The following is a 20,666-nucleotide window of genomic DNA, read 5'->3' as shown; positions in this document are numbered from 1 at the left end:
AGACCTGTGTTTCCACATAAGCAAAATGAGAGGTTTATAACATTAGATGGTCTCCTTAAATTTCCTACGGTTCGCAAATTTTCATAATTTTATACAGGTGATATACTATAATAAAGATTATATATGCATATTACTTACTGTTTCTTTTAAAAAATACTTATGGATATAGCTGTGTTTTTCTAAACGTCTCGTTCGTAATACTCAGTCTTGTAAGTCTGGTTCCATAATAATCTATAATGTAACTACTTCCATCTGAAGGTCCAACAATCTAGAAGAGAAAATTTTCAAAATTACCACTTTACGAAAGATAGGTTCACAATAATTTGTGTTTACTTTTCTTGGTTCTTACTAAATTATTTCAGTAGCACCAAAATACGCTTAAACTAACTTAAGCAAATACAGCAACTCAGTGGCTCATGCAGCTGGAAAGGATACTGGAGAAGCTCACAGGATCACAAGGCCTCAAGGACTGAAATTCGGGGCCCCCAGAGGCCCTTGGTTTGACCTCCCTGCCGTTTTGCAACCCTTGCCTTCATTCTGCAGAGGCATTCCCGCTTGGTTGCCAGTGGCTCCAGATTTACATCTTCGAAGCTCAGCAGCTCCCAATAGAAAGAAAGTAAAATCTTCAGAGTTTATATACCAATTCCAGGGAAGGACTTTGATCTGTTTGTTTTTTATGCCTATTGCTGGACAAATTACTATAGTCAAGGGAATAGGATTAATATGATTGTCTAGGCCAGGCTCCCTGTAAGAGGTGAGGGAATGTGACTGACAATCCTTCCAGAAACCACATGGAATGGAAGAGAGAGAAAAAAACACATGCTCATTACAGTCATCTTGTCCACTTAATCACATTTCTGACAACCCAGTTGACAGGATCTCTACAAATTATCCTTCAAGGTGGCAATCTGCGAACAGTGGCCTTAGGAATACACAAAGACTTACCAAGATAGTTACCCAGATGGTTTTAAGGGAATCAATTTTGAGATCCTTAATTCCCATACTCTTTGTAAAAGTGACCCAACTGATACCAAGCTATGGTGGAGATGTCGTGCTGGCTCCCCACTCCCTCCCCTCTCCCCGAGGTCCTCTCTCTAACGTGAAAACATTAAACCACACCTGCTATCAGAGCACACCTGAATCTTATGATGGTACATTGCCTCTGATGTACCAAACAAAGAGATCACGCACAATGATGGACTTCAGGAAACCTTTAATCAAGAGTCAAAAACAAAAAATCAAGAGTCCAAACATATGCTCTGCCTCATCTTGTTCAAAAGATGTATTCCCAATAACATTTTACTTTTTTTGCTTATAATTTGCTAAGGGGTGCCTTGTTGGCTCAGTCTGTTGAGCGTCCGACTCTTGATTTCAGCTCTGGTCATGATCCCAGAGTCACGGGATTGAGGCCTGTGTGGGGCTCCACACTGAGTATGGAGACTACTTGAGATTCTCTCTCTCTCCCTCTGCCCTCTGCCCCACTTGCAAGCATGTATGCACACTCTTTCTCTTAAAATAATAATTTGCTTAGATTTAGAATATGTTTATGCTGTTTTGATAGTATATCAACAATTATAATGACAACAATCCAGTAATTACAGAAAATTTTTAAATCTTTTAATTTTAATGAATAATGAAAATCATGATCATGAAAATGATCAGAAGATTTTTCAAACATAAAAATATATTACATTAGGATAAAATTCTCTGGGAGAATGGAACCAGAAGTAAAAACTCAAGGAGAGGGGTGCCTGGATGGTTAAATTGGTTAAGCGTCCAGTGTTGTCTTAGGTAGTGATCTCACGGTTCATGAGTTTAAGTCTCGTGTGGGGCTCTCTGATGTCAGAGCACACCCCACTTCAGATCCTCTGTCTCCCTCTCTCTGCCCTTCCCCCAATCAGGCGAGCAGGCACACACACTCTCTCTCAAAAAATAAACATTTTTTTTTTTTAATTCAAGGAGAGGGGCACCTGGGTGGCTCAGTTGGTGAAGCATCTGACTTCAGCCCAGGTCAGGATCTCGTGGTTTGGGAGTTCAAGCCCTGTGTTGGGCTCTGTGCTGACAGCTCAGAGCCTAAAGCCTGCTTCAGATTCTGTGACTCATTCTCTCTGCCCCTCCCCAACTTACGCTCTATCTCTCTCTCTCAACAACAAATAAATATTTTAAAAATTTGTTTAAATAAAAATTTAAAAAATTCTGGGAGATAAAGAAACTAAAAATTATAATGGTTAGCGAAGGGTTCGTTCGTGTCTTTTTTTAAATGAATGATATTTAAAATTCTATGGTATTTATATTCTGTTGGATATATTTTAAAATTGATGTAACAGTTTTACTTAAATATGTCAATATTTGGAAACCAGAAATTACATCCTTTGCAACTATTTAAACTTATGATGTAAAACTTAAATGTCAACTTAAAAACGTGTGGAGGGTAGGGATTAAAGAAAAAAAAAAAAAAAATATATATATATATATATATATATTATATTCAGGGGTTATACAACCAGAATTTGAAGAACACTGCTGGAGAGCATGCTTCGTTTTTATAGTAAGTTTGGCTTTTAAAACTATTCGACAAGTACTGAATTGCTACAACACCCAGGCACTGTGGTAGGCATTCTACACACAACCGTGAATAAGATAGAATCTCTGCCAACAAAGAGCTTACACTAGTGAACTATAAATGTTAATACTCCTATAACATTTATAAAGAACTTATGTACTAAATACCATGCTAGGTGCTGTCATGCATTTTGACTTATTTTCCAAAGATGAAATTCATTTGGCTTGACATTTATGAATGTTATTTAAGAGTTTAATTAAGCCTTTTCAGTGGCCCAGGTCCCAGAGGAAACTACTTTGAGCATTAAACTAAGAAAGAGAATGGTGACTAGGAGTTACAACATGGTTTGAGACTGTGTGAGGGGAACAAAGAAAAAGGAAAGCCCAGCCTGTAGAAATAAACCACAAGGCCAAAAACTACCTGATTTGGAATATGTGCATAGATTGGAACCAGGCCTTTTATCCCATTCTTTTTCTTCCTTTGCCATCTCCCCTAACAACATTTATCCCTGTTGAAAAAAAATATTCAAGAAATAAGGAAAATATATGATTAAGTGACCTATTGATAACATGCATCTAATAAGCCTACCTGAGGCTCCCTTACTTCTCTTAGGACCCAGATGTTTTACAATCTTGTAAAGTTAGCAGTTAACATGTAGACAAATAATAATGTTTTCAGTTTTGTTTCCTCTGTTCTATAGAGAAGATAGCCCCCAAAGATACCATTTATTACCTTCTAATACATGATCCAACTTTGCAACTAACTTAGTCATCTTATCACAGCATTTCTCTCCACTCAAACTATGTTAATTCAGCTCCTCCACATCTAGTTCTAGCGAGGTAATTCCGGTCCTCCTTCCAGAGACTGGTTCAGCCTGGGCGTGGAATCTAATTCTAGCCAACCACCTATGACGCAAGTTCATTGTTGGCATAGCCACCCTTAAGAAGATATGTGTGAGAGGAAACAATTTTTTGTCTATCTCTGAAAGTCACTGTACAACAAAGTGATGCTAGCCAAAGGACCTGAACATGAAAAAAAAAAAAAAAAAAAAAAGAAGAAGGAAGGAGAGAGGGAGAAATAGGAGGGAAGAAAGGAAAGAGAAAGGGGACAGTCTTTTATTACATCCTTTAACTCTAAATCTTCGGGCGCCTGGATGGCTCAGCCAGTTGAATGTCTGACTTTGGCTGAGGTCGTGATCTCAGGGTTCATGAGTTCGAGCCCCGCATCAGGCTCTCTGCTGTCAGCACAGAGCCCACTTCAGATCCTCTCTCCTCCTCCTCTCTCTCTCAAAAATAAATCTTTTTTAAAAATTAATAAATCTTAAAACTACCTTATCTCTAGATTCTTGGTATATCATATAGTAAACTATAGTATTGAAACAAATTTAAATTGAGGTTCTGTTACTTATAGTCAAAAACACTTGTTTTGGGGCGCCTGGGTGGCTGGTCGGTTGAGCGTCCGACTTCGGCTCAGGTCATGATCTCACGGTCTGTGGGTTCGAGCCCCGCGTCGGGCTCTGTGCTGACAGCTCAGAGCCTGGAGCCTGTTTCAGATTCTGTGTGTCTCCCTCTCTCTGTGACCCTCCCCCGTTCATGCTCTGTCTCTCTCTGTCTCAAAAATAAATAAACGTTAAAAAAAAAATTTTAAAACACTTGTTTTCAGTGCCTCCTACATGCTACCACCAGATCACCAAAGCACAGCACTTTCTCTGCTAAAACAATTGGAAGAGCTGCCCCAAAGACAACCAAATTAAGTCACTATGGGAAAGCACTAGATGAAAGGAAAATGTAAAGAGAAAGCAGTCAATAACTAGCTGTAGGATGAATCTTCTCTGGATCTCAGTTTTTCATATCCATATGAAAAGGAACAGAATAAGTTGATCTATACGGTACTTTACAATTTCTACATCTTGTATGACCTTGCAATTTAAATATAAACACATGTATAAGGTGTTGTTAATATACTCTTCTATGAACTATCCCATCAAAGAAGAAATTGTTCATCTGATTTAATTTTTTTTTTTTTTTTTTTTTTTTTTTTTACATTTTTATTTATTTTTGAGACAGAGAGAGACAGAGCATGAACGGGAGGAGGGCCGAAGAGAGAGGGAGACACAGAATCGGAAGCAGGCTCCAGGCTCTGAGCTGTCAGCACAGGGCCTGATGCGGGGCTCAAACTCACTGGACCGTGAGATCGTGACCAGAGCGAAGTCGGACGCTCAACCGACTGAGCCACCCAGGCGCCCCTGATTTAATTTTTAAGAAAACTATCTGCTGTAAAATTTTTAATTATTCAAATCCATATTCCCTCATCAAAATCAAAAATTAAATCTGTTTTTAAGCATCTTATATACACTTATGTACAATATATGTGCCAATTATAAATTCCTTTATAATGAGTATATTACTGAGTTGTTAATTATAAAATCACAAGTCTAAAAATATCCCATACTGGGAACTTTTTTACTCAGCTAAATACGCCTATGTCCATTTGTTCATTGACAACACAGTATAAAACCTAAAATTATGTCTGTTTCTCTGCTAAGAAATAGCCTGAAACCAGGGCACCTGGGTGGCTCAGTCAGTTGAGTGTCTGACTTCGGTTCAGGTCATGATCTTGCCGTTCATGAGTTTGAGCCCCATGACGGGCCTGCTTTGGATTCTGTGTCTCCCTCTCTCTCTGCCTCTCCCCTGCTGGTGCTCTCTCTCAAAAAATAAGTAAACATTAAAAAAATAAAATAAAATAAAATAGCCTGAGGCCAAATTCTATACCATGATGTATTTCCATTTGATAAGCTGGGGCAGATTTCTGAAATCTATGGGTCCAATTAATGGAGGGTGCTACAAATCTTCATCTTCTAAGAAGGGAAACAGGAGGTCCACTACACTGTGGGAAGCTGTTTTGTACAATGGGCATCAACGTCTCTTGCGTGAGAAGCCTTAAAACCACAAGAAAGCCATGTCAAATACCTCTATATTAGATTTCTGGGGCTACTATAACAAGTTACCACAATCTTTAGTGGATTAAAACAATAGAAATTCACTCTCCCACAGATCTAAGGCCAGAAACCTAAAATCAAGGTATCTCCAACAGCCCCACGCCCTACAGAGACTCTAAGGGGAGAATCCTTTCTAAGCCTCTTCTAGCTTTTGAGAGCAATCAGCATTGCTAGGCATTCTGTGGCTTTTGGCCATATCACTCCAATCTCTGCCTGTGTCTTTACAATGCCTTCTTTTCTGTGTCTGTCTTTTCCCCTTCTGTCTCCTATAAGGACACTTGTCATTGGATTTAAGGCCTACCTAGATAATACAGGATGATCTCTTCATATCAAGATCCTTAACTTAATCACATCTGCAAAGACTGTTCCCAAATAAGGTAATCCTCCCAGGTTCCAGGGACTTAACATGGGTATCTTTTGTCCTACCACACCCTACTTCTGTGAAAATGGTGGAGGTTTGAAGGAATTGAGTGGAATTTAATTTCTTCTTTAATTTGTTTCTGATTGTCTTCACCATGAGATTTTATTTGCAGCTTAAGTGCAAAAAAATCTTGAATTGTTTACTTAAAAGGATAGGCTTTTCTATAGATGCAAAGTCTATAGCAAAAAAATAAATCAGGAAACCTAGAAATACATATTAAAGTTAAGAATGTTAAGTGGTCACCAAATTCCCTGCCTTTTTTTGTTCTTTATCTTCTAATCTCCATTCTAATTCTAATTCCTGCTCATACACCTAACCACACAAAAAATGAACATACACTTAATTTGGTATATGAGCTGGATACATGTTTATTTTTAAAAAAAAAAACATGTTCTTTGAATATGCTTTTTTAATTTATTCAGATAATATTGTTGTGGATCTTGTTCAGTTTTAAACTATTTTCATAGTATGCTATAATTTTAAGACATTTCCATATGGCATATGCACATCTAGGTAAGTGCTTATAATTGCTGCCTAGCATGAGAATGCATCCATTCTTTTATCAGTGTTCACATCTAGGTTCATTCCAACTTCCTGCTCCCACAAACAGGCTACAACAGACATCTCTGCTCATGTCCCCTTGTGGAAGCAATACAAATTTTTTAGAGTAATTGCCCAGAAGTATTTTTTTACATATTAGTTATTCAGGTGATTCTGTGAATCACCTATTAGTTTACTGTACTCATTTAACTATTAGGATCTCTATCTTGTTAACTTGCAGAAATTATTTGTATATTCCACATATCAATTCCTATTGCTAGTATCCTTTTATTTAGTCTATTAAGTGTTAATTTGGTCTATGTCCATGACATTCTTTTTAAAACAGAATGTCTTAATTTTAAGGTAATCATATTCAATAATTTTTTCCCTTATGATTTATGTTTGGAGGCTCTTTTTTAAAAAAATTTAACCAATCTAAGGTCATGAAGATATTCTCCTCAATTAGCTTTTTTTTAAAAAAACATTTATTTATTTTTGAGAGAGAAAGAGAGAGAGAGAGAGAGAGAGAGAGTGTGTGTGTGTGTGTGTATGTGTGTGAGCCGAGAAGGGGCAGAGAGAGGGAGACACAGAATCCGAAGCAGGATCCAGGCTCTGAGCTGTCAGCACAGAGCCTGATGTGGGGCTCGAACCCACAAACCGTGAGATCATGACCTGAGCCGAAGTCTGGCGCTCAACCGACTGAGCCACCCAGGCGCCCCATCTCCTCAATTAGCTTTAATGTAAAAGTTCCTCTTCTCCTAGGTATACATCCAAAAGAACTGCACAGGGGCTTAAATAGATACTTGCAAACAAATATTCATAGCAAAAATTATTCACCATAGCCCAAACGTGGAAACAACCCAAGTATCCATCAACAGATGAATGGATAAACAAAATGTAGTATATACATACAATGGAATGTTCTTTAGCTATAACAGGGAATGAAATTCTAATACATGCCATATTATCAATGAACCTTGAGAACATTATTTAAAGTAAACTAAGTCAGACATAAAAGGACAAAAATATGATTCTACTTATATGCAATATCTAGAATAGGCAAATTCATACAGGCAGAAAGTAGATTGGAGGTTACCAGGGGTTGGGAGAGTGGGAAATGCGGAGTTATTCCTTAATGGGTACAGAGTTTCCATTTCAGGTGGTGAAAAATTTTGGAAATAGACTGTGGTGACAGTTGTACAACATTCTGAATGTAGTTAATGCCACCAAACTGTGTAAGTTAAAAAAGGTTAAAATGGCAAATTTTATATTATATATGGATTTATTTTTTACCAGATCAAAAAAGAGCTTACTTCATTTGAACTTTATTAATGTTATAGTTTTGTTTGTAAACTTTTGATTTTGTTAGTGGAAAATGTATTTTGTTTGACTATATTTAAGTAACATTCGAATAAAAACAAATTAATTCAAGAAAAAAATGTGGTTACCTGTAAGTACTCCAATATCTGAACTTCAGCAATAGAAATCTATGCCCTTGCATATAATGGCTTTGCATTGTCAACAAAGTCATACTGGCTTAGGTAACTCAAATTATTTTACAAATTTAAACGTTATGCAGAAACTAAAAAGGGAAAGGAAAAAACTAAGAACACTTTATACAACTCTATCAATGCACCATTTTTCTATATAATGCACTTAGGAGTTTCTCCATATTAAGAATGCAAGTTCAATACTGGCAAGATCAAATCATCTCCTAAAGACCTACTAACCTGGTGAAAAGTAAAATGACCCCACTGTCCGCAATTACAGGATCATGATGCAATATGTATCCATCCTAGTTCTCCCCCCAAAAATACATGTATATTCTTTTAAAAGTCAAATTACATTTCTGGGGCGCCTGGGTGGCGCAGTCGGTTAAGCGTCCGACTTCAGCCAGGTCACGATCTCGCGGCCCGTGAGTTCGAGCCCCGCGTCAGGCTCTGGGCTGATGGCTCGGAGCCTGGAGCCTGTTTCCGATTCTGTGTCTCCCTCTCTCTCTGCCCCTCCCCCGTTCATGCTCTGTCTCTCTCTGTCCCAAAAATAAATAAAAAACGTTGAAAAAAAAAAAATTAAAAAAAAAAAAAAAAAAGTCAAATTACATTTCTGTGTCCATAGCTGACTTCTGCGTGTGGTTAATTTTAATATGAGGCTATTAAAACTCTGATTAGTCACATTTAAGCACCAGGGCACCTGGGTGGCTCAGTCAGTTATGCTTCTGACTTCGGCTGAGGTCATGTTCTCAAGGTTCGTGGGTTCCAACCCTACATTGGGCTGGGCTCTCTGCTGTCAGCACAGAGCCCACTTGGGATCCTCGGTTCCCCTCTCTCTGCCCCATTTCTGCTCATGCATGCTCTCTCTCAAAAATAAAAAATAAACATTTAAATTTTTTTAAACATTTATTTATTATTGAGAGACAGAGAGACACAGAGCGTGAGCAGGGGAGGAGTAGAGAGAGGGGGAGACACAGAATCTGAAGCAGGCTCCAGGCTCTGAGCTGTTAGCACAGAGCCCGACGTAGGGCTCGAACTCACAAACTATGAGATCATGATCTGAGCTGAAGTCGGTCGCCTAACCAACTGAGCCACCCAGGTGCCCCCAAAATAAACATTTAAATAATAAATTAAGCACCAAAATTCCTACATAGTGCCAGAAGTTATACATTCAGACCCCTTGACTTCATCTGATTTAAAGACTTGTTAGTATAAATGCTTAATAACCAATATCAATATTATTCCTCAAGAAATGAGTAAGATTCATATATTATATATCTCTTGAGGAAAACACAGCTTTGGGATGATTCTCAAAACCAGTTTAAGATACTCTTTACTTTTTGAACATTCCTTTAATTCACTAAATAAAAATCTGCCCACCTGATAAATGAACTAAGTGAAATCTACCTAGTTAAGGTCACATGACAGAGCAGAGGCTACACAAATTATTAGTCTCCTCAGTTTTCTAGTTTATTTCCCCAATAAATCACACCAGGGTTAAATAAACAATACAGAGAGCTATTTGAAAGAACTAAGATCTATAAAACGTCTACTGCTTTTTATATATTGCTGTCCAACATCTAGTGAACTATCAAGGACTTTGATCCACTTTTCCAGCACTGGTAACAGATTTAGGGTGATTACATGGTTAGTCCTTTTTTTTGATCAATAGTATGTGTGTCCCAGGGCAAGGATGTAGGTTAGGCATTGGACGAAACAAACTGGCTTACACAGAAGTGAACCAACAACTTAAGCCTTGCTTATGTTCTACACTGAAAAGTATAGGTTTTTAAAATTTTTAGTAAAATTCAAAGAATTTAAACAAGATAAAATCAAGATAACTCATTTTTATTTTAAGCCTGCAGTTCTCAAGGAAACATTTTATTTCTGATAAGTGGGATCTTATTATCAGACCACTTTGGGGATAGAGTATAAGTTTCTCTAGCGCAGGACCTCAACTTATTATACCTAACTGGTACTCACTAAACCCGTTTTCCCTGATGGCATAAAACCTACTATTTATAGTTTATCGTATCCAATTTTATTTTATTACCTCTCAAGTGACACCAGGAAATTTAGAGCTTTAAGGGCCTAAAGAAAAAAAAAAAGCACTTTTAAAAACTATCTTTTTTAGCTTCTCACTTTCCCCATAATTCGTACACAGCCACACTTTTCACAGGGTGTACTGCATTCAGTTCAAATCAGCCAAAACTTCTGATGGCATACTCTTGGTTTAGCAAACTACCAGTGCTATAGGGAATTCTAAAAACTTTTTTTCTTTTTTAAATGTTTGTTTATTTTGGGGGTGGTAGGGGGAAGGGCAGAGAGAGAGAGAGAGAGAGAGAGAGAGAGAGAATCTGAAGCAGGTTCCACACTGCTGCACTGTCAGTGCAGAACCAGACGCAGGGCTTGAACTCATGAACTGCAAGATCATGACCTGGGCTGAAGTCGGACACTTAACAGACTAAGCCAGCCAGGTGCCCCAAAAACTTTTCTTTTTTTCTAAAGAAATTTATGAGTGAAAAGTCAAACCTGGTGTTTGAAAGTTAAAAAAAAATAACACAGAAACAATATATAATGCAGTGCTAAAAAAAATTATCTATATTAAATGCCAAACTAACAAGATATTTTATACATTTTTAAAATTAATTAATGTCTTGAAATTATGCTGCTTTTGTGAATTTCTACTATTTACATAGTTTATTAGTCCCTTAAGGAGATATACTCTGTAATGCTAATAGGAATAAAAATGAAAGTAATTTCTTCCATGATGCATAGAATTTTTTAAATTGTCACAAAGCACCGCTGATGTACTTTCTTCCAACAACTTTCTACATTCCAACTCATATTTCCATTTTCCCTCTACCCATCCCCATCTTTCTGATTTGTGGCCATCTTGTCTCCACTTAAGAGAGGAAACATTCTTTTCTTTTTGTTTGGCACAGTCCACATCAGTGGTTTTGGTATTGTTAAAAATGTCCAAATTGTGTAAGTAAGGAAAGAAGTTTAAATGAAATCAAAATATTCTCATACTTATTCTGATAAAAAAATTAAATGCCTAATCTATCCATCATGACATACATATAAAAATGTATAAGCACAAAAGAATGTTTATTTTAAAATCCTCAGAACTGCCTTATAAATAACTATATATATATATTGTAATTATATACAACAGCTACTTATAACTGAAAGACTGTATGCTACACACATATCACTGATTTAGATTTTTGTTGAATGCACAAAAAAGCTGAATTAATTCTATGTATTGTTTCATACTATTAATTCACACTGCCATTTCCATACTTTTTAAGAACAGAAAAGAAGAAACTTCAAAAGTTTATTACATAAACTCATTAAAGTATTTTCAATAAATACAGTGACATGTAAAGCTTACTTTAGCAATATATACATTATACTTTATATTATTTTGGTTCAAAGTTGAAATAACTAGACCTATATTTTTAAAGAGGATTTTCCTAGATTTTTGTTATAAACACTGTGAAGCAAGTATGTTTTTATAGGTCTTGAGTTCATGCACAATATGTTTCTGGGATCACAGCCCAATAGAAAAACATTGCTATTCACTGGGGAACAATATTTAATGGCAAAAAGAGAAAAAAAAAAAAAAAAAACCAGAATGGAGAGAATGAGAAAAGAGAATAAACAAAAAGATGATGGACAAATGTAAAAGGTCTATGAGAAATTGGAAAAAATATATTTGGGACAAAAACATTAACATAGTTTATAATATTTATACTAAAAACACTTGATTTGCTGAAAAAATAATCCTTAAAAACTAAAGCAGTCAACATCACATGTTAAGTATATTAAATGTCATGTAGAATAAGGCTATATCTCCTATTTTGGCTACATTTGAAAACTTATATTTTCTCCAATCTGAAAGCGGTCTAAAACTAAAGTGGCAATACCTATTAACATGCCTTACTTAGAGAAATTTACTGCAGAAATTCAAACACTCTAATTCTGCCTCAATATTTCTTAATGCGATAGTTTTAATTCAAGATCTTTAAGAAACAAACTATTTGTTCTCAAAAGTTCAGGCATTCATGTACCAGAAAGCAGTAGCTGAATCAAAAAACTCCATAATCTGATATAAATAAAGCTATAAAGCAATGACGTCACCAAAGAAAGAACCTAGTGTGAAAATATTACCTAATGGGTTTCAAAGACATTGAATTATGGATATCTTAAAGAATCCCAATAATACATTAAGTTCCTTGGATCCTCATTTGAAGTGAGAAATCCATTTCCAAGCATATGTGCACAAGTACCTTAGCCTCTTCATGCCTGCTTGCCTGTCCCACAGTCAGAGAAGGCAGGATATTTGGTTAGGCATATGTTTATGAATAAAGACAGGAAAATTCCAACTTTGAAACCAAATATTTTCCTTGTTTAATTCTGGTATCTTATTGGTCCATATGCTGCCTCCTCCTCACAGTATGGTACCCTCCTCACAGTATGCTACCAAAATCTCCTGGATTTTGACTTTCTTTTAAAACATAAGGATTAACATGAAGCAGACAGAATTGAGGAGTGGAAATATTGTATGAGAAAGAAGACCAAAACTGATGATGCTCTACATACATAATGACACACTTGCTGAAGACATTAGGTGCTCCATAAATGCGTACTGAAATGCTGTTTTGTGACATTTGTTGTGATAAATTTATCTCCTTCTCTAATTTAAGAATCCTCATGAGTTAACCACCACCAGTTCAGGGTAATTTAATGTAAAACATCTGGTGGCCCTTTTAAATGCTACAGGATAGCATTTCACAAACTTGCCTGCCTCCACACCAGTGCAGCAGGAGAAAATGAGGTTAACACAGAGAAGCAGAGATGAGTGTCAGGGGAGTCCCCAAATACATCATTTGATCCTATGGATTTAGTCTTGCCCAAGACCAACCCATTCCTAGATTTTCTTTTTTCTTTCTTTCTTTCTTTCTTTCTTTCTTTCTTTCTTTCTTTCTTTCTTTCTTTCTTTCTTTCTTTCATTCCTAGATTTTCTACAGACCTCCTGGACATTGCTTTTTTCTTTCTGGCTTAAGCTAGCTGGATTTCAATTTCTGTAATTTACAACCAAGAGAATACTAATATACAGTGCCTGTCCATTAAAAAAAACAAACAAACCACAAACATTGTTTCTGCCTATATATGTTCATATGCAAATATCAGATCCCCATCAATATTCTATTATAATAATTGACAATGTGGCTGTGACCATCCAGGAAAATAAATAATAAATCCAAGAAATAATCTTAATCCCTATTAGAGATTCATAATACAAATTATAAAGACTCTTAGAAGTTATCCGGTAAAGAAATCTCAGTTGAATTCACATTTACAAATCATATTTGAGCACTGAATCCTTTCTTTATGAAGTTCTTACGTCTTTTAGAACTATGAACTGGTAGAACACAGGTTGGGAAATGCTACTTGGAAACATAGCTATGATCCCTGAGATCTAGTATCTAAAGAAAAACTGAAAAAGTATTCCTAACTGCTTTCTAATATATTTATTCTTAGTTTTTGTTTTTTGTTTTTTTTGAAACAAGAAAGGAATTTATTTCAGTGAGGCTAACATTGGTAAGACGATGGACTAGGTTCTCAAAATGCTGGAAATATTTGTAGATTTCTATCACGAAAATGTGGGTCAAAGGTGGGTGGTTACATGAAGGTGGGGCAGCAAAGGTCAGGTTGATCACTGTCTGGGGATCAATCCTGTGGGGTCTTGCTGGTTCAGGGCAGTTCTTATTGCTCGAGGGGGAAGTTTCAGTTCTCATCAGGGGATACTTTGCCCCACAGGGTGTTTTTGCCTGAGTTAAGAGATAAAGTGTGCTTTCTAATATATCTAAAATATACCAGGAAAAGATCACAGATCACAGTTTGAATGTAAAAGTAGTTCATCTTCTAGATTGAAACTAACTTACCTGCATTGAAATAAGAATGAAATCAATTAGGCTCCCAATTCCACAAAATCCGACAGTGCAAAACTTTAACAAACCTAGAAAAGAAGATAAATTCATTTAAAACTCGGAAAGTCTTATAACTATTAATTTTTGTTTTCCAACAAACCATTAGGTATACTGTACCACAAACTCTTTATATCAAGAATATAAAATTAACACTTTAAAAAATCAAATCTTCACCTGAAAATATGAGAAAGGTTTAAAGGACTCTCTATATAAAAAAGACACAAAAAATGATTAGTTCACCTAAATAAATATTATAAAGTGAAATAAGAACTCAGTGTATGGATGCCTGCCTAGGTGGCTCAGTTGGTTAAGCGACTTTGGCTCAGGTCATGGTCTCATGGTTTGTGAGTTTGAGCCCTGCATCAGGCTCTGCACTGACAGTGCAGGGCCTACTTGGGATTCTCTCTCTCTCCCTCTCTCTCTGCCCCTACCTCACTCGCACTTTTTCTCTCTTCCTTCCTCTCAAAATAAATAAATAAGCTCAAAAAAAAAACAAACAAAAAAAAACCACCTCAGTGTAATCTCACAAAATTTCTTAAGAGAAAAGGTCTAAAGGAATAAATCTTTAAATCTCAGTACACCAGAATTATAGAACATCTTTTAGTCCTAAAACCCTTACTTATTTATTTAGACTTAATACATAGGTGATCCAAGTTTTAATACACATTTACAATAGAAAGTTCAAATAAATAAAGATTATCAAGGCACAGAAAAAATAACCAGGAAAAAACATTAATCTTACAGTTAAATTGCAAAATTTTATTAGCAACTCTATTATCTTTATCCTATACTTAATTATCTTATAATTATCCTATACTTTTTTTCTAAGCATCTCATGATTATTAATTCTATACTCAAAATCAATAATTCTGTGTACTATATACACTTCTGCCTTCAGTCCCAACCTTAGAACTAAGGTACTAAAACAGATAATAACAGAGCATAGAATCTAGGACATATACAACGATATTACACAAAACATGATGATGAAATAGAGGAGGCAGATTGGGGGTGGGGGTGGGATGAGTAATCTCTCTTCTATATTTAAACTTAAATTGCTTTCCAGACATTGCATTTGAGATATAAAAATGGTAGGAAACAAGACTTTTCGTGAAAGGGTAGTTCTAAGTATCAACTACAAATAGATGCCAGCTAAAATCACAAGAGTGGATGAGATCACCTCCTGCACACAATTTGGAAATACACAAATAAGACTGAAATATGTAGGTACATTACATGATTATTTCTCCCTTTTTAGTATTAGACAATTGGACATACAGCAGAATAATGTTTAAGTACTAAGATAACACATGTTGGAAATAATTTTAAAACTACTAAAATATACAGATTATATAAAATTATGCTTTTAGTTTTCTTCTAAACAGTTGTTATGTTCCGTCTTTGTCTCATGGAAGTCCCATCAAAGGACGGTCTTTTATCTGTTTTATTTACTCTTGTGTCCTTAGTACCTACAGCATTACATCATATCACAGGGAGGATGTTCAATATTTGTTACATGAATGGATAAATGGTCTCAGCTTTTCTGTTTCCTAAAGACCTCTAACTTTTTAGCCATTATCTTATATAACAACTCCTTAAATTATTTTATTTATTAGTTATGTTTTATTATAGTTGCCCAGGGAACTTGATCCACTAACTTGGTATATTTTATCCATTCACTCATTCATTATATTTCTCAAATGCGTCGCTCTTCATGTAGCATTTTAGTGTAAATTTGGAAATACCATAGAGGTTCCTTTCTTTTAATTTTCTTATAAAAGGTTAATGTCAAGAATGGTCCGAGAAAAGTTTCTCTTTAATTAATTGCTACTCTATGAAGAAAACATAATCATGTCAGATCCTTTACTCTTGTCATGACTTCTTCCAACAGTATTCTGTAGCTCTTGTCATTTCTCAGGCAACTTCTTCAGAGCAGTCTTCCTAACCTGCCTGTCTAAAGCTGCATGCTGCTTCCTGCCACATCTCCCTTATTTATTGCCTTCTTGGTGCCAATTAAAAATCTGTAACGGCCTCATTTGTTGGTTTTCATTCATTCTCTTTCTTCCACTGCCATGTAAATTCCTAAAGGCAGAGTCCTTATCGATTCCTTGAACAGTACCTGACACAGTAAAAGTCTGATAAATATTTCTTTTATGACTATCAAAAAACTAGAAACAATCTAAATGTTTAACAGGGAGGACCTGCCTCAGAAAATCAAGGTACACCTAGTAATAGGAGAGAGTATTATGCAGCTGTTTAAAACAATGATGTAAAATATATTTATTGGCAAAGTGATGGGACAACACTCAAAAGAGAGAACGATAATGAGTTCATGAAAATCTTGATATTCTGCTGCTGAATCCTTACTTAAGGGTTCTTCAGAAGAATGAACATGAGAGGTTCCTGTTCAGATAAAGTATTAGATAAGGGAATGATATGTGTGTTTGAAACTTTGGTGAGTGTCACCTACTTCTAAAGTAACACATTTAAAGAAACTATAGAACATGGCAATGCAAGCTGGTGCAGCCACTCTGGAAAATAGTACGGAGGTTCCTCAAAAAACTAAAAATAGAACTACCCTACGACCCAGCAATTGCACTCCTAGGCATTTATCCAAGGGATACAGGTGTACTGTTTTGAAGAGACACATGCACCCCAATGTTTATAGCAGCACTATCAACATTGTGTATGGAAATGTGTGTGTGTAAGCCACACAATATTGTGTGTGCAAGCCAAAGTATGCAAAGAGCCCAAATGTCCATCGATGGATGAACGGATAAAGAAGATGTGGTATATATATACAATGGAGTATTACACAGCAATCAAAAAGAATGAAATCTTACCATTTGCAACTACGTGGATGGAAATGGAGGGTATTATGCTAAGTGAAATTAGTCAGAGAAAGACAAAAATCATATGACTTCACACATATGAGGACTTTAAGAGACAAAACAGATGAACATAAGGGAAGGGGAACGAAAATAATATAAAAACAGGGAGGGGGACAAAACAGAAGAGACTCATAAATATGGAGAACAAACAGAGGGTTATTGGAGGGGGTGTATGAGGGGGGGATGGGCTAAATGGGTGAGGGGCACTAAGGAATCTACTCCTGAAATCATTGTTGCACTCTATGCTAACTAATTTGGATGTAAATTAAAAAAAATTTTTTTTAATTAAAAAAATAAAAGGATATATGCAAAAAAAAATAAAGAAACTATAGAACAGACCCAATATGATACTTAAGTATTTAAAATATCTGCAAACTAACCTACAGCAACAGAAAGCAGATGAATGTTTGCTTGGTAAAGAGCAGGACAAGGGGGACCAGAGATTACAAATGGGCATGAGGATGCTCTGGGTAGTGACATATATGGTCATTATCTTGATTATGGGGGATTGTTTCAAAGGTGTACACATATGTCTAACTTATCAAACTGTACATTTAAGATATGTGCATTTTTAATGTTTATTTATTTGAGAGAGAGAGTGGGAAGAGGGGCAGAGAGCAAGAGAGACAGAGAGACAAAGAGAGAGAGAGAGAGAGAGAGAGAGAGAGAGAAAATCCCAAGCAGGCTCCATGCTGTCAGTGCAGAGCCTAACATGGGGCTCATTCTTACCTACTGTGAAATCGCGACCTGAGCAAAACCAAGAGTTGGATGCTTAACCAGACGCTTAACTGACTGAGCCAACCAAGGTATGTGCATTTTAATGTATGTCATGTATACCTCAATAAAGCTGCTTTAAAAATTAAGGAACTAAGTTAACTATTAAAAAAAATTTTTTTTGAAAGTTTAAAATCATCACAAGGGCACCTGGGTGGCTCAGTCAGTTAAGCATCCAACTTTAGCTCAGGTCATTATCTCGTGGTTTGTGGGTTTGAGCCCTGGGTCGGGCTCTGTGCTGACAGCTCAGAACCTGGAGCCTGCTTCAGATTCTGTGTCTCCCTCTCTCTGCCCCTCCCCCACTCGTGCTCTGTCTCTCTCTTTCAGAAATAAACATTAAAAAAAATTAAAAATAAAAAGAAAGTTTAAAATCATTACAGTGATTTACATCTTGTTTCACTTCAAATCCAAACCTATAATATTAACTATGGTTCATCTATTTCTGTAAATTTAACACAAGGGTTACGTTTACTAAAGGAAATTGCTAATACTGCTACTTTAAACTTTAGTTTTCCAAATATAAAAATATTTTATGAAAATAAGATAGGAAGGACACTGAAGGTTAAAAGAGATGATGAGAAAAAGTAAAGACTCAGATTAATACATGACACATGGCAAACATCTGAAATGTTAGCCCAGTCATTACTTCTGTTACCATTACGATTATTATCGATTGAGAAATGTATACAGCATAAATCTACATTTTTTTAAACGTTTATTTATTTTTGACAGAGAAAGAGAGAGAGAGAGAGAGAGAGCGCGCGCGCGCGCGCTCATGAGTGGGGGAGGGGCAGAGACAGAGCGAGACACAGAATCTGAAACAGCCTCCAGGCTCTGAGCTGTCAGCACAGAGCCCGACGTGGGGTTCAAACTCACGGACAGTGAGATTATGACCTGAGCCGAAGTCGGACACAACCAACTGAGCTACCCAGGTGCCCCTACGTTCTTTATAATAGGATCATCTAACCTAGTCTCATATCTTGTAAATTCCTTCTGCCTATGTTACCACCAAATTACCCAAAGTTCTCTTCCAATGTGCTGTGCACTCAGTTTTCTCATTCATCTCTGCATTTATATGTGCTGCACTACTCTCTGCCTTGAGTCCTCCTCTGCACACCTTCTATTCCCAATCATCTAGCTCTAAGAGTTGTTTGAAACCTCTAGAAAGTCTTCTCTAATGCCGCCAGGATGAATTTAATACTATTCCTAGATGCTCCCAGCCCTGCCCTGAACTTTCAGCATAGCACATAGCCCATGGTATGACTTATTATATATTCTTATTTATCTGTCTTCTCCTATCCTTTCGTGAGCAACTGGAAATCAGTGCTGTGTCATTCCCATGCCTAGTCAATGTGATTACTGAAGGAACAAACTATATCAATAGTAAATTATCTTATTTGCAAGCAAACGCTGATCAGAACACAAAGTAGCATATATTCTAAACAGCAGTTATCAAAATCAATACAAACCGTTACTCTTGTAGATTTCATTATTTTGAGCATAATACCAGTTTTTTAAAAAGTGAGGTATCTGTGAACTACCAAAACTTGATTGCCTTTTTTCCCCCAAATAAAAAAAGTGTTAGGTCTCTTTGTGCAGACCTTATTTACTAATTTCTTATTGTGAAAAGGAGTATCAATTTTAGATTTTAAAAACTATTTTAAAATTCCAAATAAAAGTGTTTCTAATCAAGAAGGATCCATTTTTATCCTGAACCATTACCATTATATTCTTTCAAAAAGATTATGCTGACAGATTATATTCATAAAGCTCATGTTGAGTGTATTTTATTTATACTTTAGTAACGCAAATATTATATTTTAAAAACATGAATGCAATAAAAGGATTTGGGTATAAAATAAAAAGAACAGAAATTAATTTTGAGTATTTAAGAACATTTTTGGTATTTTTTTCTTTTACTACGGGTTGAGTCTTGCAAACACTGCTTTCTGCATAACTGTTTTACAGAATGCAGATTATTTCGTATTGAAGTTGCTATTTGCCAAACCACAGGTGTTCTATAATGACTTGGTAATTAGCTATCATTATTCTTTTTGTGTCTGTACCTATAAAAGAGAGTTTTCAAATCTTAGAACAATCTAACCTACAAATCCCTTTATTTGTCCTATGATCTGTGGATATTATATACTAGTCCAGACTGGTAACTTCAAATTAAAAAAAAAAAAAAAAAAGGAATAATTAAGCAAAGATTTTTAAGATTTGGGCTTAAAGACACTCTGTTATTCTCATAATAAGAAAACATTTACATTTTAAAAGGAATACCACTGTGAAAAGAGTATCTCTCCTGTTAACTGCTTCAAAAGAGCTATTATCTTTGAGAATCCATAACAGTTTAATGCTACAGATGGGCAAAACAAAATATGCTAGTTATTCCATATAAAAAAATGACAGATGTTACAGTTAAGAATACAAAGACAGATGGGGCACCTGGGTGGCTCAGTCGGTTAGGTATCTGACTTTGGCACAGGTCATGTTTTCGCGGTCCGTGCGTTCGAGTCCTGCGTCAGGCTCTGTGCTGATAGCCTGGAGCCTGGAGCCTGCTTTGAATTCTGTCTCCCTCTCTCTGTCCCTCCCCTGCTCACACCCTCTCTCTCTCAAAATAAATAAACATTAAAAACAATTAAGAATACAAAGACAGAATGCTATTAGAAAAATAAGATTTCAGGGTGCCTGGGTGGCTCAGTCGGTTGAGCATCTATCTGACTTTTGATTTTGGCTAAGGTTATGATCCCAGGATTGTGGGATCAAGCCCGGCCCAGCATTGAGCTCTGAGTTGAGTGTGGAGTCTGCTTAAGATTTTCTCTCTCTCTCTTCCTCTGCCTCTCTCTGCTCCTGCTCTCTCTCTTTCTAAGATAAAAATAAATAAATAAATAAAAATAAAAACTAAGGTTTCATTATAAAAAAAAAGTTTCCAGCTAATATAGCACTGGTATACTGAGGAATAAATCAATTAAAGATAATAAAGCTAT

The 20,666-nt window shown here is 36.1% G+C and overlaps 1 protein-coding gene across 5 annotated transcripts in view; it reads right to left on the bottom strand.

The window, feature by feature from the left end:
- Positions 1 to 20,666, bottom strand: part of TM2D1 (TM2 domain containing 1) — a 94,028-nt gene that overhangs the window by 47,224 nt on the left and 26,138 nt on the right. For all 5 annotated transcript variants that reach the window (XR_008419404.1, XM_053894609.1, XM_053894615.1 and 2 more), the window contains exons 5-6: positions 13,967 to 14,040; positions 139 to 268 (exon numbers count right to left, since the gene is read on the bottom strand). Coding sequence is in view for 4 of the 5 variants with exons in the window: in XM_053894609.1 (XP_053750584.1) it covers positions 158 to 268; positions 13,967 to 14,040 (185 nt within the window). In the remaining variant the exon portion in view is untranslated. The remainder of the gene's footprint in view (positions 1 to 138; positions 269 to 13,966; positions 14,041 to 20,666) is intronic.

The sequence above is a fragment of the Panthera pardus genome, unplaced genomic scaffold (genome assembly GCF_024362965.1).
Source record: "Panthera pardus isolate Hobbes unplaced genomic scaffold, ASM2436296v1 HiC_scaffold_11, whole genome shotgun sequence".
Taxonomy (NCBI): domain Eukaryota; kingdom Metazoa; phylum Chordata; class Mammalia; order Carnivora; family Felidae; genus Panthera; species Panthera pardus.
This window is presented reverse-complemented; position numbering and strand designations above follow the sequence as displayed.